Raw genomic sequence first — 24,842 nt, 5'->3', positions numbered from 1 at the left:
TGGATCACGTTTTTTCTGGGAAATGTCCTTCCTGCCCCCACCATTTGCTGTGGTAAGGCTCTTGCAGCCAAACAGGGAAGCATTACTTGGGGCCCATGCATAGACATTCAGGAAGAGTTGAGAAGAGCTCTTCCCAAGGACCTCCCAGGCTCTGGAACCTCTGTGCCTTGTAACACTATTCACAGAGGCTCAGACTTCATGGCAACAAGAAAAGCCATGTGCAAACATAGCACCAGAGAAAACATATCACAAAAAAAAAAAAAAAAAAAAAAGGCATTTTTGTGCAGGTTTTTTTTTTTTTCCAATGCTGGCAGTAATAATTTTGTTCAACTTTTTTTGGTGTACACCTTTTTTAAAAAATACCAGGAGATACAACATCTGCTGGAGAAGCTTCTCTTATCTCCTAGAAGAGTGCACACTCTAAAGTAGGAAATAAAGCTGGAAAAATAACAGATCTTTGCCTCTCCTATTCTGTTTTTTTGTACACTTTATAAACCCAAGACTTGTCTTAACCAAATAGTATTTTTTTCAGCTTTATTCTTTAGCGTCTTATCCTTTCCTCAGTTACAACGTTATATTCTCCACATTAATGAAGTGTTTAAAATAACTATTTTAATGATGCACCCAAAAAATCTCTGTAACTGTAGCAAGTGGAGTGCACCAGGAAACCCCATCCAAACACCTGGGAAGGCAGAGCAGCAGCACAGACAGAGGGAGGTGCTGGCTCTCTCCCTGCTGCTGTGCCCCAGCACAGCCCCGTGACCTTACAGCAGCTGATGTTCTCATCCAGAAGAGAATCTCTTCTGCTTTGTTCATACCAGCGTGCTCTCCTCCCCCCCCAGATTTCGTACAGAGGAATACAAAGAACACAGACACACAAGTTTAGCTTGCTGACATAATGCCCATATTTAATCTTTTAAAACAAGAACAAAATCAAGAATAAAATCAAGAATAAAAATTTCATTTAAGTCATACAGTACATTAATCTTTCAGCAATGACCCAATCTACAGTACTCAAATGCCTGGCATGAAGTCTATTATCTCAGCATTTAACAAGTGTATAACCAGTGACACAGTAAAAGAAGAGCTCACAATACACAGCTAACACAATGAGTTTAGATTTTCTTCTAAGAGTCCAGCTAGGGTTTGTAATACATGGGTCATTTTTGAACCATACTTTAATCAGCTTTTTGTTCAGTCAATCTGTTTGGGGCTTTTTTTTTTCTGTTATGTGAGTTTTTCCATTATGTACAGGAAGATTATTTCAAATGAAATTGCACAAGTTAGAATATCTATCTATAGGCATACATGGTCAATCTAACTAAAAAAATTTAATAAGCAGTAATTACTCAGTCCTGGTTATACATTCCTAAAGGCTTAATAATACAGTTTTAAGAAGAAAAAAAATAAAACAAAACACAACAAAACACAGCTGAAGGGTGGCAATCTCTGTAAGAAGCCTTCTTCCCTCCCAAAACAACCAAGGGCTAACTGTACTTTCCATGTTTGAAATGGGGTCTACAAAGAAGTCATTTCAGCAAATAAACAACAAAAACCGTGTGACTCTCTCCTCTCTAAAGTCTGAATGGTTCAATGCGTAATTCAGTGAAGCTCTCAAACAAATAATACTGGTAGGATGCAGACTGTTAAAGAAATTAGGACAATATGCCCTGATAGAACATTTGGGTAGCAAAACTGTATGTATGAAAGGGCCATTACCCAGTGGTTAAAGCAGCTTGAAGCAGGACAGCCCTGCCTGGGGAAAGGGTGGGCTCTTCTGCTCCTCAGCCAAGGCTACAGCTCAATTCTCCCCATCCCTTACCAAGCACCTGCCCCGCCTGCCCTCAGCCCCTTCCTCCTGTCTGAGGTGGAATCCCCAGCCCAAGGGCCAGGGGAGCACGGCAGGGTGTGAGCTCTCCTCTTCCCATCCCAGATCCTGATGCTGAGCAGCAGGCACGGCTCTGCTTCTGCTGCAGCTCCACCACAGGCAGGAGGGCTCCTCTCAGCCCACCGTGGTGCAGGCAGGAGGGCTCCTCTCAGCCTACCGTGGTGCAGCAGGAGCTCTGCAGGCTGGAGGCTCCCTCCATCCTGGCCCTGACTGCCAGGAGCAGCCGCCTTCCCAAGAGCAGCCAGACACTACAGACCCTGAGGGCTAGCTCTAAGGCAAGTTAACTGAACTAGGGTGATGGAGCATCTTCTTCCCACGTTAGCAAAACATAAATGTAACTAATTAACACAACTGCTTTGACTTCTTTTAGTCCCTCTTTTCTGGTGCCAGGTCCTGCTACAAATGGAAAAAACCCCATAGAGAGCTGCTTTCCTAGATGGAAAAGCAGCAGAATTTTACGCCTTGTGGATCTGCCCCGTAATTTGCTACTGGCATAAACAACAAAAAAAAAAGTCCCATTTATTTGGTTGGTTTTTGTGGTGTTTTTTTAAGAAAAAAACAAAAACAATCCAGACCATCTAATGCACCTTCTCTGCACATCACACACGCTCACATGCACACACACCAATGGAGAGCTCCAGAAGAACAGGCATGGGAACCACAAAGCCCAAATGGAGAAAAGACGTGGGGAACCTCACACTTCTGTTTTCAACTCTCATTTAGCAATGAAGCAGCAAAATGATGTATTGCAAGAAATAAACAGTCACAGAACACACATACACCCGAATGCAACCATGGGTACATTTTTCCCATTTTTTCTTCTTCTGACAGATGTTGCTATTAATCTGACAGTTTCTTTCTGGCTGTGCTGAAGTTTTTGAAGAGCATCTGGTGCTTATTTAACCTTTATCAAAACACAAGAACCTCAGTGGCAATGGACAATCCATCTCATTAGTGCCACAACCAACCATCTCTGCTTGAGATTCTCTACAAAACCCTTTTGGAAGCTGAATCTGACTCTGCCTCTTTAGTGCCACTCTTGGTTGTTGTTTTTTTTTTTTTTTTAAATTAACAAACACAGCATATTAATGCAAATTCGATGTTTTCTAAAAAATGCTCAGATAATTAGTTCAGCAATATGCAAAGTGCATCTATTTGGTTCTTTCCATAGATCACCTTCTGTTTTAAGTTTAAATTCCTTCACAGTTTAAAATATTGTGAAGAAATTATATGTATACTTTATGTATAGAACTATTTATATACATACACATATATACACACAACTCTGTACTTTATATAGCCATAAACACTCACTACTTAACTATTTATATTATATACACATGGCATGAACACACGCTCAGTGAAGAGTTGGTGCAGGCTGAAACCATTCCATCGGGTTTAATGGAATAACAACAGTGAAACCATGGGTGAGTTATCAAGAGACACAGACATACATCTATTAGATAAGTGAAAGACCAATTAAATCAGCTCTTCCATTTTCCTATTAGCACAGGATTGTTCCCACCCCATTCCATGCTCCGTAAGCACATACACAGCTACTCTGCATTCAGCTGAGGTGAGAGGGCAGTGGTGGTTCTTTTTCCTAGATGAAAGAAGAGTCCATATTCACTCGGGCTCACCGCAGCCTCTCCTGCAGGAGCGGGCACAGCTGGGCCTGGATGCCGTGCAGGATTCCAAGGGCTGCGCCGCCGCCAGCTGAAAGCACCTGCCAAAGCTTTATTGCATGGTTATGGGACAGCTATCAACTGTTCACAGTCTGTGAACTCGCTCCAACAAGTGGTACAACTGTATAAATACATACTTTAGCACAAAACAGTTTAACACGAGGCAAGTCCAAGTACAAATGAGACCTAAAGGCCTATGGGTGAACTTTAAAGGCCAGCAGTTCTTCAGAGTGCATGTTGTTTAAGGAACGCAAGTCGGGTAATTTCAAAAGGAGTTTTGTGAAAATAGAGGCTTCGTTTGGGTGATTTTTCATAATTAAGGTCCTTAATGCACGGATTAGTGTTTCCTGAAGTGCCTCCACAGAATTGACATTTTCTATTCCGGAGCGATCTAAACAAAATGGCAGGGTGAGAGGGAGAGAGAGAAATTAAAAAACAGGAGGGTAGGGGGGAAAAATTGACTGAACAGATGTAGCCTGCAACATAAAACCAGGGCAAGAATCCCTTACTAAATTAACAAGCACAAGAAAAATCAGATACTTATGCCAGAAGTTTTAAATCACACACCGAAAGTCTTTCAAAGGTTATTCAGCATTAACTTTTCAAAGTACTAAGTTCATGCCAAACTGGCAGCATTCAATCACTATTTCTGTGATCCCTAACCCATGTTTCCAGAGGATCACAGATTGAAGCAAATGTTTAAATATGTTGCTGAATCACAGCTTTCAACCCAAGGAAAAAGACAGGGTGCATGAAAGTAAAAATTTCAAATGTTTCTTAAGGCTAGATATAGAATCCTAAAATTAAACTGAAGGTTTGAGGAGGAAATCCCACTCTGGACAAGCCACAGTTGTTATCTGCACAATGGAATTCTCAGGGGCAAAGGGAGTACAACCCTTCATATGACTGGGCACTATTTCCAAGTGTGTTCTGAAGCACTTAAAAAAATGAAACATGATGCACCCAAAAATTCCCAGCTGAGGAAAAGAAGAATGTCAACATCAAGACAAATATTATGTTCTCACATACTGCACTCCCACCACACCTGAAGCACTGCTTTCAAGAGAGCTGTATTTAAGCTGAACACACCTGGTATCATTAGGTGGAACCTCAGTAAGCGGCTTGAAAGGATGAATTTTTAAGTAAAACATCTCACCACATAATCATGCACAGTAGCTGGGTTTTTTTCCAAGCTGTAGCTTCTTTTCTTAAACACTATGTAAATTCAGCAGGGCACACACAGCCGAGTGACTGGCACAAACAGAAATGTGCTTTGATGTGTACATGTACTTAAGCACTTTGCAGAACTGGGACGTGGAATGACAACAGCTTTCTGGAGTAACACTGAGTCAGATCCTACAGAGTGGGAATCCCTTCCTTATGCTGTCAGTGCCAATCCCATCAGATTGCTCAGGTGAACAGGCTAGGAAGTCCTCCTGGACTACTCAGTGCAGTTCCCTACTGCTATAGGAAAAATTATTATGTAATCCAATTAAGGATGCATCTTGAAGCAGTTGCATGTGTTTTGCTCCTTTAGGATGATTGTTCCAGAATCTTCTACAATTAGGAGCTCTGGTTACTATGAAGCAATTTTTATTAGCACACATTCCACTTTTCTGTGAAGACTGTCCAATAGGTTTGACAGCTGCTGTCCAAGAGAACATGAGTGAGGAGACATCTCTGCCTTTATTTATTAAATTATCTCTCCTGCTTGTCCCCTGCTCTGCAAAAGCTTTGCTCTGTTCCGAGCAGGTACAGTGACATTTGCACAGAACATGCCCAACAGAGTTCCACAAGAGCTCTGGACAGTGAGAATAGCACTGCCTTGCCTCTGAAGGTGGAAGAATGCAGCCCAGCCTCTCCTGGCTGCCCTGGGTGAGTTACTGTAGCCTCCTCACTTCAATTAGTCCAAGTCTTTCTACCCCCTCTCAGTCACTTCCAGCTCCTCCCAGTGGCCAGCAGAAGATTTTAGTATTATGCCAGCAAGGGAAAATAATAGAGGGTGTGTACTTCATATTCTTCTACCACAAAGCAAGACCCTTAGTTAAGGGATTATCTGCTCTCTAGACCTGCACAAACCACATTCCTTCAGCTTTGCTTCCGCCCTGCCTTTTCCTCCTCCAGTGGCCATGATCCACCTTGCTACCTCTCCTCCATCTTCAACACATCCAGCCAACTGAAGCCAGAGGTGAAGCATTCTTTTAATTCTGGAACAGTACCAAGATAATTCCTCAGCACCACCCAAGTGTGATCCTGCTTTTTCTTTCTTTGTCATATGACATGGGAAGGAGAGGATGTACAGAGTTACAAACAGTCCTTGCTACTACCCCTGCTTCTTCTGTACATTCTAAATACTACTCCTAAGAGTGGTTATTCATCCAGTGTTAAGTGGAGATGTTTCTCACAAGCATTCTCCCAACTAGCAGTATTTAGAGACCTTATTTCTTTTTCCATTGGTGGGTTTTGTTTTTTTCTTAGTTTTAATCAAAAAAAGTCTTTAAAAAGATCTTTAATTAGTGCTGCATCGTACTTTATACTGTGGATCACTTAATCAACATTCAACAGCCACACTCCTTTCTGCTTTTGGAACTGATATAAGTTTTGGTAAGTTTTGACTACTATCTTCCTTTCAGTCTTTTCTAAAATAACTTGAATTCTGAGATGAAGAAGTCATAATGGCCTTTTTCTTCCACCTTCAGTCCTTCTTACATTTATGGCATTTTTCCCTTTCCCTGTATCCCCATGTTATTATCTCTGATCCTGTTCTTCAACTCTTCATCTCCAACGAGGTGCCACCTCCCCTCATAGGAAATTACTTTTTTGGTTACACTACTCCTCAAAGAGTGGGATGCAGGGATCTGTCTTTCAAGATCTGTTTTATCAACACATGCCCACAACCCTTCAGTTCTATGGGCACCTTCTCCTCCTGGCAATCCCTCTCACTGTAAGCATTTTCCCCAGGAACTCTGCTGAGGCCACTTCTGTTCTGCACTACCTGCCTGAGCATGAAGCCTGCTCATTTACTCACTTGTGCACAGTAACAAATGCAGCATTTCAATCCAGTCTCATGTAACACAGCAAAGTTGCTCTGAAAATTTTTGAACTCACAGTGATCATCAGGGTTAGCCTCGTGTCTGGAATACAGCCCCAACATTGGCTAATAAAGCTGTACTTTATAAAACCCTATAAAATTTTGTGAAGATGTCCAGGAAGGCCATGATCAGACTGCAGATCAGATCATGAGGCAGCTAAGACAGCAATAATATCCAAATTATGATCCGAAAAACCCTCAGCAACTGCAAGAAGCCTGAACACCAAACACCTTCTCTTTGTCCTGCTGCATGTCCTGCTGACACCACATGCTGCACATGTTACATGCCATCCCTAAGCTAACCCCTGCTGGGAGCTGGCAATCAGCACAGTGAATTAAAGGCTGGGGAGATGGCACTGTGCTGGAAGCACATTTAACAGAACACATACACCCACTTAGACTGAAAACAGGTGGCACAGAGATTGAGATATTCTAGGACCCAGGAGCTGAGCAAGCAAGAAGAATGGCTGTAAGCCTAGTTAGAGTGCACAAGAAGAAAAGAGACCTGCTTGTCAGTCCTTATTTTAAAGGCTGCCTGCAGTTCTTGTCACAAATTTCCAGTCTGGAAAGACAACTAAGACCTCAGGTTTCTCTGTGCTACCTGAACATTTTCATTAACAGATTCCATGCTTCCTTCAGATCATAGTGCCATGCTTCCTTCACACTGCCATTTGTTCTGGCTCTTCAAGCTTGCTAATTCTGTGCCACCCTCTGCTCATTGTCATGAGCAAGTGACAGCTGCCCTGTCCTGTGCTGTGACATTTCAGCTCAGCCATGCACAAAGCTAACAGACTGAACTGTCCTACCGTGTTACAGAGGCCTCATGTGCCTACAGCGCCATGCCTGGGTGCCCTTTCTTGGTAACACATAGATCCAAATTGCTCATGTGAAAGGGCTGCCCTTGTTCAAGGAGTTCAGTGCTCCCAGCTGCTGCCTTGCTGTCTAAGTGGGCACTGTGAGCATTCCTGCTACCTACCCCTAGGAGAGCTTCTTACCCAGCAAGCAGGGATTCTGCATCTTGCATTCCAGGCATTATATGCAGAGCTAATGTGCCTAATTTGAGGCTTGAGATAATACTGCAGAAGTAGGTGCTTAATCCTTCTTTGAATCTGGGCCAGGGTGTTCTGTCTATCCAGGGACTGAAACAAGATAGGAGGCTGGTGAAGATGTCAGTGGATTGGCAGGCCTTTAGTGGAGAGAAGTCACGATGCAGATGATGGGGCTTTCTTGCTGACATAGGCAGAGATCAAACTGGTGGATTTAGACTTAAGCAAAATACGCAATAGACTTAAATGACAGCACTGGGAAGCAAAAATACCACCTTATCCAAAGACTTATGCTGTGCAAGTCAGGAGTAATTTCAGTGATGCTGTCCTGTGAAACTCAGAGGAGCCAAACAAATAGCATCTTAATGGCCATGGAGCAGCTATTTGTTTTTGCATTACATAGAAAGCAGTAGGAAACATAAGCCCATTGTCACCTTTTTTTTTAAAGGCAATATTAGAAAGACTAGGTATCTTAAAAAGTACATTACAGGCTGCTAGTACCTTAAAACCTACTCAACTGCACTTTTACATGAAATAACAGGGTATACATTTTACAGAAAACTTTTAATAGTCACACTCAATTTTTGGCAAAGGTGCAAAAGTAAACTTTCTCTCCTTACCAGCAGATACCAGGACAACCGCTGTAAACAAACTCATCTCCTCATCACTAAGTTGCAGGGCATTTAGTTTCTCACTAAATTCAAACATTGAGTTGAGCAGATCACCAGCTCCCATTGAATGCAAGTCATCCACACTGTACTTCTTGCCACTCAGGAAGGTGACAGTACGTTCCTTTGCATCAAACAAAGATGCAAATCGTACCATTAAAACCTGGAGAAAGAAAAAGGAAGGAAAAAAAGAACAACAAAACCAGATAAATGCAGATGCATTTGTAGAAAAGCCAAAGGAAAAAATTAAACCTTTTAACATCATTCAAAGTGTCTCATTAACCATTCTAAAAGCATTCTATACAGAAACTGTCAGCATGCTATTGAGCTGCAAAACACAGTGCAAGCTCTGGCCCCATAATCTGAGAGGAACAAACAAGTGACAAAATTAGGGAGTGGATGCAGGGGAGGGGCTACAGCATATGAAAGGCAGAAAAATTAAAATTTAAGCCTCAGACAGCCTGAGCCACACAGACCATGTCATTCATAAATATGCCAGTAGGACAATTTGCTTAAGCCACACAACAGCCAAAGGCACGCAGAGCATTAGAAGAAATGTTTTCTTGGCCACACTCATGAGGAGCAAAATGAAGGTACTGAACCAGATTCTCACTTGGCATAAAGTGGAGCAGCTCTATGGAAGCAATGCTTATTTACACTACCTGATGATCGGGCCCCCTAGGCATTCTTTGGAAAAGTACCATGCCACATCACTGTACCCACAGGAATGTTAATGAGCTCTGCTAGAAAGGAGCCACATGTACAGCTTTGAAGAGGCTGGGGAAGCACAGCTTGAGATGGCACCTGGTCTGCAGCAACTGGGAATACCCCTTTGGTACAAGCACCTGGGCTGGAGCAGTTGAGGTGTGCTAAACTTACCCCTTTGGGCTGAAATTTCTCTTGTGGTTTCTCGGTTGTACTGTGAATGTTTCCTTCTGGAATGGCTTGTAAACTTTCATTTGCTCATGTTCAACAACCTTATTTACATTTTCAAGGTTTAAGTTGCACAGAACAACTTTCTTATTTGAAGAAAATGAACTAACTGGCATTGGTTAAAACTTCAGACTCACTGTAATCTCTTGGTGTGACAGTTGTCTCTTCTCATTTGCCCTATTAACTGCATGAATTCAAATGTTTATTACAGGTGAGAGGAGAACCAGGTTTTCAAAGACTAGTACCTTTGACAAGCTTAAAGAAAGGAGTGTTCAGAACAAACAAAAATAAACACTGTTCATGCACATGACATGACCTGCTCCTAAATTTAACGAGCCAAACAACATGCAGCAACCTCGATGGACACAGGAGCACTACATACTATCCACTTTGGTCAGCTAAGCTATCTGTCCTTTGATGACATTAACTACAGAGTGCAGAAACCCAGATGCAGAAGCCATCAGAATACAACAGAAACAGGCAAAGGGCAGGCAGACAAAGCTGAACTTGTGCATTAGCACAGACCCACCAGGTATCCAGCAACCTTTCAGTTCAAAACGGTATTCTCCCTATAGAACTGGGCTTTAGAAACATCTTTAAATAACAGGAGCAACCAGGATTAGCGCTGATATTCAAAACTGAAGCCCACAAAGTTGTGCTGACTTATTTTAAGGTAAAGACCTCACCTATTTCAGTGCCACCATTCTAAACAAAGAAGAACAGTTTGGACTATGGCATAGCACAGGATTGATTCATTCCCATTTCACTTCAAACCAGGCTCATACTTGTGCATGCTGAGGACACACCTGATCAATCCTATCACCTGACCATAGCAACACAGGCACGTAAAAACCTCCACTCTGGGAGGTTGCTTGATCATGTCCCTAGCAGCTGTAGTCAAATCTGAGTCACTACTCAAAGGGATCCAAGGCCCTTGTTAGCTCTACCATCAACTACATTTGGAGGGGAGGTGGAGGAGGGCCCACTCAAAACCAGTCGAGTTCCTTATTTTAGGCTCAGTGCTGTTTCTGAGCCGGCTCTCAGAAGAAGCCATGCAAATGCCACCACGATACACAGAGCTCCCCAGTACTCCCAGTTCTGAGAGACCTTTACAGCTTGCCTGTGTGTGAATACAAATATAGCTGTGCAGCTTCTGCACCAACATTGTCTCCATGTGTCCTCTTACCCTCACAGGAACAGGCACTCCTCAAACATGAACTGCTAAGAAGCACAGTGCCAAGCCAGCCACACCAGACCTGGAGGCAGCACTTTCACTCAGGTTCTTCTATTAACATGCAGACATTGGAATATCCTGGTTCAGTTACCCACAAGACAGAAATGACCTTGGATGCACCAGGCTTTCAAGATGCTTCTGCCTCTATCGCAATGGTTTCATTAATCCTGTTGTGGATTTTTCTCCACTGTTCTGCAGCCCTACCTTATTTTTTTTTTCCTGTTGCTAAGATGCCACATAGGCCTTTAACTGCAAGTTGTAGCTCACTAACAGGAATCATTAATGTTTCTTATAAATAAGTGAATAGTGACAAGCATGCAGCCATACATTATTACTAATTCCCTGGATACAGAAACCTCCTTATCAGCAGGGCTTGTAACCAGCAAAAAAAGCACAGGAGTGAGGCTTGAGAAAAGCTTCAGGTGAAGGAAGGCCAAGACAAAATGTTTTACTTGCAAAACATGAAGGTTTGGCTTTACATTATAGAGACAGTTCAAGCCAAATTTTTCACTCTCCTCCTTTGCAGAGGAAGGAACCAACATTTTTGTGAAAGGTAAAAGTAGTGAAGAAGCAAAAATACAGTCCTTTCACTACAGCAGTTGTAGATGAATATTAAAAGGTCAAGAATAAGTATAACAGAAAAAAATACATAACAGCAAAATGAAGGAAGCAAGAAAACTGAGAGACTCCAGGCAACAAGTCTTCCTGTATAACTTTTATCTTCCAACCCAACAATTATTCATTTTAGAACTGAGCTGTATAAATGCAGACAGAAGACCCAACGCATCACACAAGAAATGTCTTCATTTCAGGTAAATATAAAATCCAGCATCTCTCTTTGAAAGAGTAAATCATGTAAACAAGAGCAAAGGCATCACCAATGCTACACTCCCCAGAAAAGCACAGTAACACCAAATACTTGGGACTTCGGCTCCTCTGACCCTCTCTATTCAAATTTCACATTTGAATATTTATGAAATGTGTTCTCTCTACTAAAATTTCACACTTGAATATTTATGAAATGTGTACAGTCTCCAGTAGACACAAGGGTCTGGAAGGGCAACTAAAACATGATGTAAAGGTCATCTAGTGAAGGTCACTAATTATAAAACAGCACCAAGCTCTGTGGTATCATTTCCAAATTAATACCACTAATTCACATATACGTCATGACCACAAGTGGATGCAATTAACCACGAGGACCTAGTGGGATTAGTCTAGAGTAAGTCAGGCTGCAGCTGGCACACAGCATCTACAGAGCTGCAGCAGTACATGTATTTATCATTGTTACTGCACTGGACATGGGTACTTCAGACACTCCCAAGGTGCCACCTAAGTGGGGACTGGTCAGGATTGGATACTCTGGCTTTTGCAGGAAGCAGAGTGGCACAAGGAAGGACATGCAGAGCAGTAAACACATTCCTGGACAACACCTGTAAGTCAGACAGCTTTCTAACCTATCCACCCTTCCAGATGCAGTACAGCTCCCCAGAGTAAGCAAAGGTAGCTAGAAACCCATAATTATGCATTTATTCATGTCCAGGAAGGAGGGAAGAGTAGAAGGGCTGAGTAGTTTTGAGCTCAGCGGAAGAAGGACAGGTCACCAAAGTCTGACCAAACAGATCCCTTGGACACCATCACCTCAGAGAAGGCTCAGAGCATCCATGACCACGCTGGTTTCACCTGACGCACCCCAGTCCTATTTGGTTCTGTTTGTACAGGGTCAGACTGATGCACAGCTTGTCAGGTTTGCAATACACACACAGTGGTCTCACCTCAAAGGTCCCAGCCTTCAGAAGATTGACCTGGTCATGCTGGGAGAGGTCTCGGAAACCTGGGATGCGCTTGGCAAACTCCACCACTTCCTTTACTGCAGGAGTAAAACTCATGGAAAACTCTTCCCAGATTTCATGGCCAGACTTGTTTGGGTCCACATGGGGAGTCTTACTCATTGGGCAGACCTGATGTTTGCAAAACACAGACAGAAAACAACTTTTAAAGGTATCATCATTCCAAATACCGACAAATACTCAAGGGAAACACGTTTATTATTCAACAAAAGTCTGCAATAATGACACGGAGAAAAAAAGAGATCAGTATTCATCAATCAATTCCCAAAGAAACTGGATTTCTTCCCCTTGCTTTAAAACAAACAAAAGAATCCACAGGATTTTTAGCAATCTGTTTATAAATTCGTTAACTCTGGAAGCTACAACATTGTGTACTGCAAAAGACCTGACACAACCAAGGTTATGCTATTCTTCCCTGATCTCAACTGATCTGCTCTGACATCTGAATTTCTCTTTACTTGTATTATCCCTGTAATTTCACAGCAAATTGCAATTTCACAATCAATCAGTTGCAATCTCACAGTCACTACGACATTCATTCTCCTATCTTTCTTGTTCTGCAGGCATCTGAAGTGCTTCAGTCAAGGTGACAAAGATGTCAACACCAGAGCAAGAAAGCAAGCCTTGGTTTCCTGAGTCACAGGTTTACACCCTCATTACAAGGATAACCCTCTTCTGCAAGTTTGCTTTTACTTGTATCACTGAAGGAGAACACCAAGGAACTGGTATTCCAGAATTTCTCAGTCACAAGATGACAAAATGCTCTTTCTTTTATACAAATATACAGCAATTTTTTGTAGCAAAGTCTGAATCCATTACACTGAGATCAGACATATCAGTCAGGGCTGACTGCCAATAAATTCCCTCTGCAAGAGCCAACCAGAAGCTCTGTGATATTTTCAGTTCTAGCTTCTAAAATTTACATCTTTTAATGAAGCTTAAACCTTTTAATATTCATTTCACCTGTCACCATCAAGGACAAAAATTCCTTTTAAGTATTCCTCACAAGTATACTAAATGGTGTATGTAATCCTACATAATGTCAGCAAAACAAAGAGAAAACAGTGAAATAAATTAGCAATTCCTCAGAGCTGTGCTGTTTTTTCAGGACATCTTGAATATGGTAACTGCCTAGCTATTCTTTGCGTGGGAGGTCCCAAGATTACAAGACTATAATATTTTGGCAAAAGAAAAGGCCTAGGCATACAACCAGAAGGACAGCAGATGCCAACCACTGCTCTGCCTGTGATATTGCAATGGTTCACACATAGGTACTGTTATAAATACAGCACTTTCCAAAAATAAGGAATCTCTGGTTCAGTATCCTGCTCTGTAATGGACACAAAAATCACCTTAATTTCTCATTCTACAAAAGCATGCCCTTACCCACAGGCACTCAGTCCCAAGGGGAAACTACCACTTCCACACCCAGTGCATTGTGTCTGTGGTCTCTTGATAGACCTCAGCCCAAGAACCAAAATATTTCAAATTAGAGGAGACCCATAAGGATTGAGTCCAGCTCCGTGCTCCTTGCAGAACCACCTAAAACTAAATCATATGCCTAAGAGTTCCATCCAGGCACTCCCTGAACTCTGACAGGCTTCCTATGGAAGCAGTTGTCAGCTTGTGCAGTCACCAGTCTCTTCAGAGGAACCTCTTCAGGAATGACCTGTTCTGCTTTTCTGGTTACAGGGTTATTGAGTAAAAACGACCAAACCCCTGAACGTTTGTCTCCATACAGGTTCAGAGCCTAATTACTTGCCCTTATTGCTGATGACTCATTTTGGTCAGATTCTGAACTCACTGAGTTCTTGGGCAAAACCCTCATTCATATCAGGGATGTGGGGTGGGGAGGGAGCTGCAGTGCTCTGCTGGATATGGCTTTGTCTCTTGATCACTGATTAACTCCTGCCTGCAGCTGCCATGCACAGGTCAACCCGACTGGTTGAGTCTCTGCAAGGCAGCAGCACTCCCTGCCCGCCCATACTGCCAGGCTTAACCTCTGCTTCTCAGGAGTGCCAAGAATGCCGCTGTAGTGACACCACATACTTTCCCTGCAAGGAAGAAAAGGCTGGGAATTATTGTTTGCCATGTTGCAGTGCCTGGAGTCTGCAATTAAGGTCAGACCCTGCTAGGGATGGCACGGTCTATATATGCAGTAGACAAAAAGATCTTTTTTTTTTAAAGAAAAACCCAAAAAACCAAAAAAAACGCCATGGAAGGGCAGAATCCAAATAAACACCTTTACTGTGGAGACCTTTGGGGGTCTTCAAGAACATGTGAAGGATCTTCACAAAGTAGGAGGCAGAAAAACACTGGCAGCTCAAGTACCTCAGAAAGGTCAGGAGCTTGCGCTTCTCACCAGGAGAGCAGGATGAGAACGAGGATGTTATGTTCTCTCATCCCAGGCTCCAGTGATAAAGAGAAGGACAATCTATTTTAAGGGGCTTACAGAACTGGTTGCCTGAATGGCAGAGAAACAGCAGGTGCAAGGCAAATGAGAGGGACCCGTTAAGCAAAGGCAAAAAAAAAAACCCAACCAAACGAAACCAACACCCATATGCAAAAAACCAGGAAGCATCCTTGTAAGGAATTCAGTGAGAAAATGATCTAGCAAAGTCATCTAAGGCACCCAGAAGTGTGTCCAGTGCCTCATTTGCATAAGTACTACAGAGAAGACCCTGAACTTCTCTCTAATGGTTTAACTATGCATCTTCCTCCTGCCTCTGTTTAGATGTGAACATGTTCTACAGTGAAAAGAATGCACAGCCTCATTAAAACAAATCAAATCAAAAAATCACCAAAAAAGCAGCCTACCCTGCAACAGAGATTTTAAAGCCCATAGTAAGGCCTGTAGACTGGCTTAAAATCCTAGCCCTGGGGTTTGACTCCAGAAATTTGCTCTTAAAACCCTTAAAGAAAATACACTACCTCTGACTGTACAGATTATTTGAAAGTAAAGTCTTCAAAAGGACCAAGTGAAAAGGGGAATTTATAAACTCCTGTTTTCATTTTAAAGTCAAGTCACATAAAAAAGCCATGACTTTTTTTCAGCCAATACTCTTTGATGTTATTTTACTTTCAGTTAGCTAAAAACCAAGCCAAGAAACCCCATTACTTGTATGATTTCAAATCCTTCACACCTTGAGCCATTTTTGTCCTTCATCACAATTTGCACTATCAAACTTGTGTCACCCTTTAAAATTTGAGCAGTTGTGCCAACTGTGTGCAGCTTCACTGACTACTGAGGCACGGCTGGATCACACCCACCAACAACTAAGTCAAATCAAACAACTGATATCAATATACCAGATGCATTCTTCCTCCAGTGCTGCAAGAGTAAGTGGCGTTCTTGTTTGGAGAAAAGCCATCTTCTGGGATCCTCTCACACATTCGCTGAGTGTAACCACTGGTGAAGTTCATGCAGTGGCTGTTTGTGAAGCACACAGGGTGCCCACCTGGATAATGCATTGTGCTTCTCCCTTTGTACTGTCCACCAAGGTGCTGCTCCCTGTCAGGGTACTGCGGGCCACCGAGGCCACCAACACAGTGCTCGCTGCTCAGCATGTACTGCTCGGTGCTCTTTGACACCCTCTCCCCACTCTGGGGCTGCATCATCTCTGCTGGGTTTTGGGACTGTTCTTGGTTGTACATGAAAGTGTCCTTGTGGGCCCTGGTGACCATGCCGATCACCTCCTCCTTGGCCATGTCAGCACTAGGAGGGGGAGAAGGGCTTTTGATGGTTTCTCGCTCTTGTTTGGGCTTGGAGGAAAGATCTTCTTGAGGTGCTTGGTCTTGATGTTCTGCCAATGCTTCGTTGGGCAAGTGACCGCTGAACTGACTGTTCATCATGGTTTTCATGGCACTCTGCATTTCAATCAGCATCCTCTGTTTTTCACGTTTGGGAATACGGCCAAATCGAACAGCTACCGAGGTGGAGAAACGGATAGTGGTGGAAAGGGGGGGAAAAAAAAAAGAAAAAAAGAAAAAAGTCAGTCCTGAAAGCGTTAGCATGCACACACAAAATAACACATCCCAACAAAAACATCCTGTCTTTTAAGGCAAGATTTTAACTGCTCTCACCAATACTACAGCTTGGGTATTACCAGTGAAGTTAAAGAGCTTTTGGGGCACAGGACTGGCATGAATATAAATGTATGGCATTGTTTAGGAACAAGGCAGCTCTAAGGCACACAGTCTGTAATGCCTTTTCCCCTTTTGCCTCAACCCTGGCTATGCATTATACACATAGTTGTGTTAACTGCAGAAGTGTCTTTATTAAATCAGCACACCTTCACGAGCTGATAATTAGCTGAATGTAAACACAGTTCATATCTTTGTATAGAAGTCCTACAAGACAGGTCCTTACGGATCAATTACGTAACTTACCAAAACAAGAGAATCAAAGCTGAATGAAGCTTACCTTGGCAAATTTTCTTGGTAACTTTGACTTGAAAAGGACACTTTCTGCTGGCAAGGGGATGGGCATCATTGTGGCTGCAGCACTTTTGACCCTGTCCTAGGGAATCTACAACTGCCTCTACCACCCTGTCCAACCGCAGCCGCACAAGGGCTCATAACCAGTTTCGACTGATGTAATTATGCAGTAGTCCATCATTAATGTAACTCTCTTTCATTAAAGCAGGTGCAACCTTGTGCGCAAACAAGCGCCTAGGGGATGAAATAACTCCTATGCACGACAAGAACTCGGAACAATTATTTAAAATAAGTTCTGGCACTCCACCCACTAAATTATTAACAGCCTGAGATTCCTAGTTCTTGTGAAATAAACACCCAGAGAAAATTTAAAAGTGAAACAGAAGGAAGAGTTCTGGTTGTGGCAGTAAGTTGTAGCACACAAATGAACTACACTTTCAGTATTATTTATTAAAATGGCTCAAGGAGTGGACAGTAAGCAAGGCGGTCAGAGACACAGACCGATATCAACATTTCCTCCTTGCCTTTCCTCTCCCTCTAAGAAAAGAAAGAAAGAAAAAAAAAAAAAAGGAGCAGATACATGCCCATCCTATACACCCAAAGCTAACTCTTTAGGCTCTATGGTGACTACTCTAAAGCTATCAGGTTGGGCAGAATTCCCTTTCATTGAAAAAGCAATAGGAACAAAAGAAAATAGAAAAAAAACAAAAGACAAAAAAAAAAGAAAAATATGAGTCTTGTTCAGATTCAGGTAGGATACAGCTGTAAGTCTTAACATTAAACAAAAATTGAGACACTTGTTACAACCATCCCCCTAGCAGGCCACTGCAGCAGATCCCACTGCATCAGCTCCACAGGCAGAGGTCAGCTCTGCAGCTGCCTGCAGTACCACCTCACCAGCCCAGGACACTCATGGAGCAAAAAGACAAGCTGAACTAAATGCTCTGAGACAGGAAACCTCTCCTTGACAATAGGCCTTGGCTGCATTATCTGTCATTAAGACCTCAGCAACTGTTTTCAAGGTGGGCAGTAGATTCCCTCTCAGAGGATCCCTGCTCAGTACAGGAACGTACCATCTCTCGACATCCCAACAGACAGGCATTTTTTGAAACGACACTGCTGGCATCTGTTCCTATTCATTCTCATTATAGAACAGTTGTTATTCTTCAAGCACTTCTTATACTGGATGTTTTGCTGAATGCTTCTTCTGAAAAAACCCTGTAAACAAGCAAAAAAACCCCACAACTATCATTACAGCACATGTCAAATCCTTCCACCAAGATTCGTGTCTCTGCGAGCACAGTAAACCTCACTGCATCGCATCAGCAGCTTCAGAGCCATCAGCCCCAAGAGATTTTAAAGAACTTGGTACTCCTCATGACTTACTTCCCCTTTGCGTGTGATCTGTATGTAACGTGAACTAGTTATGATTTCTAATTACAGAAGATGCTAAGTTGCTCCCTGCAGAGTCAGCACCTAAGAGCAGAGTATCTCCAATATTACCCCTATCACTGCACCAACAGTTCCTAAGACACGCTCTCAAACACCTATGATATCAAGTGCAAAGGTGGGAGTCAAAATAACTTATTTTGACTTTCATCTCTGCAGTTTGCAATGTTACAGATTAAGAAAACACATATGTAGTTCTGGCTTTCCTCGTGCTAAAGAATTGCTTTTCCAAAGCTGTTTTGTTCTGTGTCCCAGCCCAGGTGACAACTCACACCCACTATCTCTTAATGCCATTAACATGCACATGTCTTGCGTGACATGGTCCTTACCACCTCTGCTTCCAGTTCTTGCTCTCTGCTGTGTGCTCCAAGTCAGGCAGGACTGGACAAGGGGCGGGAACAGAAAGTACTGCAGAGTCTGGAAAATGCTGTATACTCCTAAGTGGTTTGCCTGTTCCCTACAGCTTCTGCAATTTGTCATCTTTAACGGAGAGCTATACCAAAATCTGTTTTGGCAGTATCATCCCTTTTTCCCCTATGGGGAGAATTTGAGCATTTCACCAGCAGAAAGGTGAGCAGAAATATAGCTCACCTTGCAGCCCTCACAGGCATGAACACCATAATGAAATCCTGAAGCGACATCTCCACAGACTTTGCAAAGAAGAACCATGCCATTAAATTCTAGAATCAAACAAAAAAGTCAAGGATATAGAAACCAGTGACAACTGCAGGAACACATTTCCAGCTTTTAAAACCTGGACTTAAATCGAAATATGTCAGGTCAGTTCAACACATGACAAAATACAGCAGAAGAACAGACAACATGAATGTACAAATGCCCTGAACAGTGCAGAAGGTACCAGTGCAAGGGTGGGGGGAAAAGAGGACAAACATGAAGCACTCAAACAAACAGGGAGAAAGCACACATTCACTGGGCTGTCAGAGTAGCACTGCACTCAGCAGCAGAAAAAGAAAGTCTGCTTACATTTAAGCACTTTTAAAAGGACCATTCAGTTAACTAGGCCACCAAAGTTCAGGCTCAATCTGTTTTTTCCATCAGGACAAGAAAGCCTGTGAAAGGCTACAGTTTCCCCAACAGAGAATAAACACTTTTTCTTAAAAACCAGAAATACTAAAGGACACTTTAGAATATATTCAACACTGGCTATACACTGTACCTATCTGATAACAATTTAGGATAACTCAGCCATATCTACATTTGTAGAGACCACTCATTTGAGTGCATACCCAGAATGGCTTGCAAACTTGAAAATACCTTCTCAATCCCATAAAAATGCTCATGGCTTGGGCTTTTTTAAGCTTTTCCCCACCTATTTTATTTCAGCTTGTCAATAAAATTTTTTTGCAAGTTCTTAGCGCTGGTCTAACATGGGTTTCACTGAAGCCAATGGGAATTTTACCAGTGATTTTAGTAACCACAAAGTTACCTTAATTCAACAGAGACAGCTGGAAATACTCCCACAGAAACATATTCTACCAGAAGAATAACTTATTTGACATTTGGGTTTCATTTGTAAAGTGGAACTAAAACCTTTTTTTTTTAAGGTTTTCAAAAAGAAAAAGAGCCAAACCGCAACTTTTTCTTTTTTTTTTTTTTAAGCATAGTTAGTACAGAGCTAAAAAAGTTATCTATCTAGCTGAACAATTTACAACAGGTTTCATTCCAGGAACCTCTGCCCTGATACCAAAAATGTAGTTACTTAAGAATTTTTAAAAAAAGGTTCTTACTAAGAACTTAAGGTAGGAATACTTAAAAAAATACCCCAAACAAAAATGCAACAAAAAAACCCCTATTTGAGGTAGAACTATTAGACAGTTATTCTAGCTTCATAACAATCCAAAACAATAAAACAGTTCTGCCAGTAAAAGAATTCAGCCTCCAAAAGACTAAATTCTAGCTGTTTGCTGAATCACTCATTCCTATACTTATTTTGAATCCTGCCCTTCCAAAACTGTTCAAATATACTTCTCTATCACTGATCTTTTCTGATTACCAAAAGAAGTGTGAAGTAAATATGTAGAGATAGATTGTTATGTGTATTTTAAAAGGCCATTCTTTAGTTCCAGTTTATTAGTGTTTTGTTTTTCACATCCACAGAATTATGACTTGGAATCAAAAAGACAACTGTTCCACCCACAGCTATAAAAGTATTACACTTGGGTAATTTATTTTGTTCCTCACAGCTGGTGGGGGAGGGAAGGTGAAGGGGCAGGGGACAGAGTATGAAAGAACAGAAAAACTAGATTTCCAAGACAGCTCCATAAATACTCTTGAAGGCAATTTCTGATTATATCACCTTTACTTCATCACTTCTTTTTAACCCACTGTTTGATTTTCCTAAGATCAGTTTTCACTAGTGACAATTTGAAGTAAAGCTGGACCGTATTTATGGGCTGTCTGAGGTTGGCAGCAATGGGACCCCCATCGTATGAGCATTTGTATGGCAATACCTTATGCATTACCACACACATAATGCCAAAAGATAAACATGGAGGCTTTGCTATGCACCTACACCACAAGCCAAAGGGAGACCTGGTTGTAACACACGGGGCTGTAACACAGAAGGGGAAAATGGTGTTTTCAGGAACTGGCACCAAACATACTTGTGACTCCATTATGGCCTTTTGTCAAACCAGCAACACTCGACTGGTTTGTTTTAATAGTCTCCTCCAGCCGATCGCTCTTGGGCGCCCCGTCAGAGCCTTCACTGCTCCGGCCATTGCATCCGCCTTCCGAGGAGGAACTGTTTGGAGGAGATGGAACAGGCGAAGAGGACGACTGGAAACCGCTGTCTGAGCTCTCGCTGTGACATGAGGCTGGGCTAGATGCCGAGCTCGAAGAGCTGATGTAAGCTATCACACCCCCTAAGGCAAGAAAAAAAAGGCAGCACGTAGTGACATAACCAGCAGACATGCACCGCTGCCATGTGAGCCACGCCGTGACCCAGCACCACCAGATCAGCCATTACGTGCTCCTGGGAGCACTCCCTGCCCTCCCTCTCTCCCTCAAGCTTGTTTGTCTCCATTCGTTTTCTACCGCTGACCTCCCAGTCTGCCTCATCCCCTTCTCCCATCCTATCAGCCTCCTCTGGTCCAGGCCAGGATGAAATGGCATAACCAAAAGATGGAGCAACAAGCCATGGTGCAGGAAGGATGGGGCAGCAGGGACAGGGCATGGAGTGACCCAGAGAGGGCTTCCCTGGCCACCCTCTGAACAGAGTTCCTCTGGAGCCAGAGCCAAGACAGGATCTTACAGCGCTGTGGAGCCAGAATGCAAACAAGCTAGGTTAGGGACAGAAATAGGGCAGAGAGAAAGACTTCATGCAGGCTACACGCCAGAGGCACAGAAAGGAAGGGCTGGGAGGTGCTCACGATGCAGAAGGAAAGGGGGCAAGGGAAGGAAATAGCACTGCAGTCTGGTTAGCCTACTGAACGCCATTTGTCCGACTGCAAGCCTTTGTAGCCTTCCTAGCAGCAGCTAAACTCAGAGTGCCAGGCTGCTATTTGCAAACAGCCTCTGTCCTGCCACGTCTTGCAATCTGACACACTTGAGAATCCCTCCTATGAAACAGCTTTTTGTCCTCGGGCAGACCTGGGAGCAGTTCTGGCTTTTCACAGGCTCCTTCTTCTTGCTCATAAGCAAGAGAAATTGTTTGCGCTTCACATGAGTTTGTCTCCAAGACACAGCATTTCAAAAGTCAATATAAAAACATTTGATATTTCACTCAAGAATTTCAAAAGCCATAGCCATGAAACTGTTTAAATAAATTACACTCAGTATGCTCTACATTTTATGCCCTTATTGCTCAGTAGACTCTCTTCACTGATGACTCAGGACATTGCAGCAAGGAACTCCACACACCAGTAAGAATTCAAAACTTTAAAAGGGCCATGCACTGCCTTCCTTTGGAGGAGAAAAGCACTGGTGTCTGTAGAATCCTTGATCAATAGAACTGGCACGGCAGGCAGAGGCTGTAGCATCTTACATCAGCCATACCCTCCTCACAGACAAAAGCAGTGGTATTATACAACCCTGAAACATCACTGCTTGCAGGGACCAATTCTGACTTACAATTTTTCAGTACTTTTATTAGACATAACGGTCCCTTTAGCACCTCTGCAGCAGCAAAACTGGCCCACTTCCTCTTCAACATTTCATTTTTTCTACCAAGTAAACCTTTGGCAGGAGGGTTCCCTAAACAGGACAGAGCCCAGGACCTCCTGGCAGCGCTGCCTGGGAGCAGAAGTCAGACCAAGGGGCCATGTGACACGTGCAGGACAGACAGACTGCTCACGTTCCCAGACAGCAGTGTCCCTGCACCCTGCCACACGGGCTGGTCCTGCACAGATTTTTTTTTTTTTTTTTTTAAGAAATCCTCCACTCAGCATAGCACGCATTCCGGATCAGGTTTTCGGAGAAAGGAGGATTGGCAAGGGGCGGGGGGGTCATGAGTTCAGCCAGGGCATGAGAAGCAAGGCATCATCAGGCACCCGTGCTGGGCTAAGGCACCACCTGTTTGACAAAGGTCTGTGCCATCCCCCAGCGCCGCACGCGTCTCTGCCAGGTGCCAGGGCAAAGCTCACTGTTCACCTGGCCCCAGGGAGGCACCGGGCTTCCCAGCAGGCGCCATCCTTATCGGCAGGGGCAGATCGGGACACGCAAGCACAGCCAGCCCCTGCAGGGAGCTCCACGTTTCTCCACGCTGCCACCGCGCCCCATTATCTTTAAACCCTGCTCGTAAAAGAGATGCTCTTTTCCCTCAAGGGTAGGGCCAATGTCACCGAGGAGCACAGAAAGTGTGTGCCTGTGGGGCAGTTTCACCCCTCTTCTCCTCAGAGCTGGAGGAGCTCCAGAGAGCTGGGCTGCTCTGGCACCCTAGAGAGCTTGGCAGGCTTGCCAGCGTCACAGTCGCAATTCCTCGTACTTTCTGTTATTTTAGAAATTACACTTCCCTGTGAACCCTGCTTTTGTTTGGTCAGCAGTCAAAAGTTGACTCTCACGCAGAGCGCAGGGTGACATCTCAGAACAAAGAGCACAGACACGGAGCACGTACACGTGCACACGCACGCCGGCGCTCCGCAGAGAGGGGTACCGGGCTGCTCGGTGGGGGAGGCCGCCCCGGTTCCGGGAACCGCCAGGGATTTTCCCAGGGAACCCACCTGCCGGAGGGTGGTGAAATGAGTCCTCTGGGCTACGCGGATCAGCGCTACTGCTGCTGCTGCAGCGGCGGCACCGCCGGCTCGGTGACAAGGACCCTTTGGGCTCTACCTGGCCGGATTTACTTTCGGGATGGGGCGGGGGGCACCGCAACCTGCCGGTGTTCCATTAACACAGATCTGGCAAGCGGTAACGCCGCAGGGGCGCCAAGCAGGCGGCGAACTGCCCGGGCGATCCAACCGGCCCCCGGGACGCTGCGGCTGCAGGGGCTCCCCGCGGGTAGCCCCGATCTCCCCGGCTAACAAAGCGGGCAGGGAGCGCGCTCGCCGTGCCCGCAGCCGCCCTCCCGCCTCACCCCATTCCACCGCACCGGGGCTGCGGCTTTTCCCTGCCGCGGTCACGCGGCGCCGGGGCTGGGAGAGCCGGGCCCGCCCTGCGCTGCCCCCGGGCCGCCCCCTCCCCGTTACACAACACCGCCCCCGCGCATCGGGACGGGCCGCGTGCCACCGCCGCCGCCGCACACGGCCGCACCGCGTGTCCCTCCGCGACCCCGCGCACTCCCCCGCACCGCGCTGCGCCGCCGGCCGCCCGGACCCCCCCCCGCTCCGCCGCGGCGGGGGCGGAGCCGCGGGAGCCGCGGGGGCGGGGCCGCCCGGCGCCGCAGCTGCGGCGCGGCCCCACGTGTCCCCGGCGCGCCCCCGCCGCCGCCGCCGCCGCCCCGAATGTAGGTCACCAAAACAGCGGCCGCCCGCGCGCCTCACGTGTCCGCGCCGCTCGCCGCCCCGCGCCGCCGCCCCGCCGCTATTATGCAATGCGCGCGTCACCGCCCCGCGCGGCCAATGAGCGGGCGCGCCGCGCGGAACGTAAACACAGCGCGCACATGGCTCGCCCGGCGGGTCCATGTGAGGCGGCGCGGGGCCGTCCCGGCCACCAGCGGGGCCGCGGCCGGGCAGCGCCGCCGCCCGCCGCGCTCCCCTCGCCCCGCCGCGCCCCGGCCGACCCCCGCCCGCACCCCCGCGCCCGCCCGGCCCCGCGGGACCATCCCGCACAGCTGCCCCCCGCGGCGGCCGGCCTCGCTTACCCGCGCTGACTTCCATGGCGACCTCCTCCCGCAGGGGCACGGGCGGCGCCGCGCTGGGTTCCGCCGGGCCCGGCTCGGCTCCGGTCGGCGCGGCGCGGCTCCGCTCGGTCGTTGTCTTCCCAGCTCCGTGTCCCCGCCGCAGCCCTACATGCAGCCGGCGGGAGGCTGGCTGGCTGGCAGAGAGAGGGAGGGAGGCGACCGCGCTGTCTCCTGTCAGAGCAGCGGGTGCGCGTCCCCGCCGCGGCGCCCTCCCCTTTACAACAAAAGCGCTCTCGGGGAGCCGCGCAGAGCGAGTGCGGCAC

General features: G+C 45.3%; 1 protein-coding gene across 1 annotated transcript; it reads right to left on the bottom strand.

Annotated features, from left to right (window-relative positions):
* Positions 1–881: 881 nt before the first annotated feature.
* On the bottom strand, positions 882–24,842 carry NR1D2 (nuclear receptor subfamily 1 group D member 2). Its single transcript, XM_054274324.1, has 8 exons — positions 24,541–24,842; positions 20,906–21,166; positions 18,873–18,961; positions 17,906–18,050; positions 15,705–16,321; positions 12,321–12,506; positions 8,331–8,541; positions 882–3,964 (listed from the first exon to the last, which is right to left on the bottom strand). Exons 1-8 carry the CDS (start codon positions 24,554–24,556, stop codon positions 3,768–3,770), a joined length of 1,722 nt encoding a protein of 573 aa, XP_054130299.1. The 5' UTR covers positions 24,557–24,842; the 3' UTR covers positions 882–3,767.

This window comes from Melozone crissalis, unplaced genomic scaffold, assembly GCF_028551555.1.
Source record: "Melozone crissalis strain CALT ecotype California unplaced genomic scaffold, PUWL_Pcris_2 ptg000016l_1, whole genome shotgun sequence".
NCBI classification, from domain to species: Eukaryota; Metazoa; Chordata; class Aves; order Passeriformes; family Passerellidae; genus Melozone; species Melozone crissalis.
Note: the sequence above shows the minus strand (reverse complement) of the source record. Positions and strands in the feature narration are given on the sequence as shown.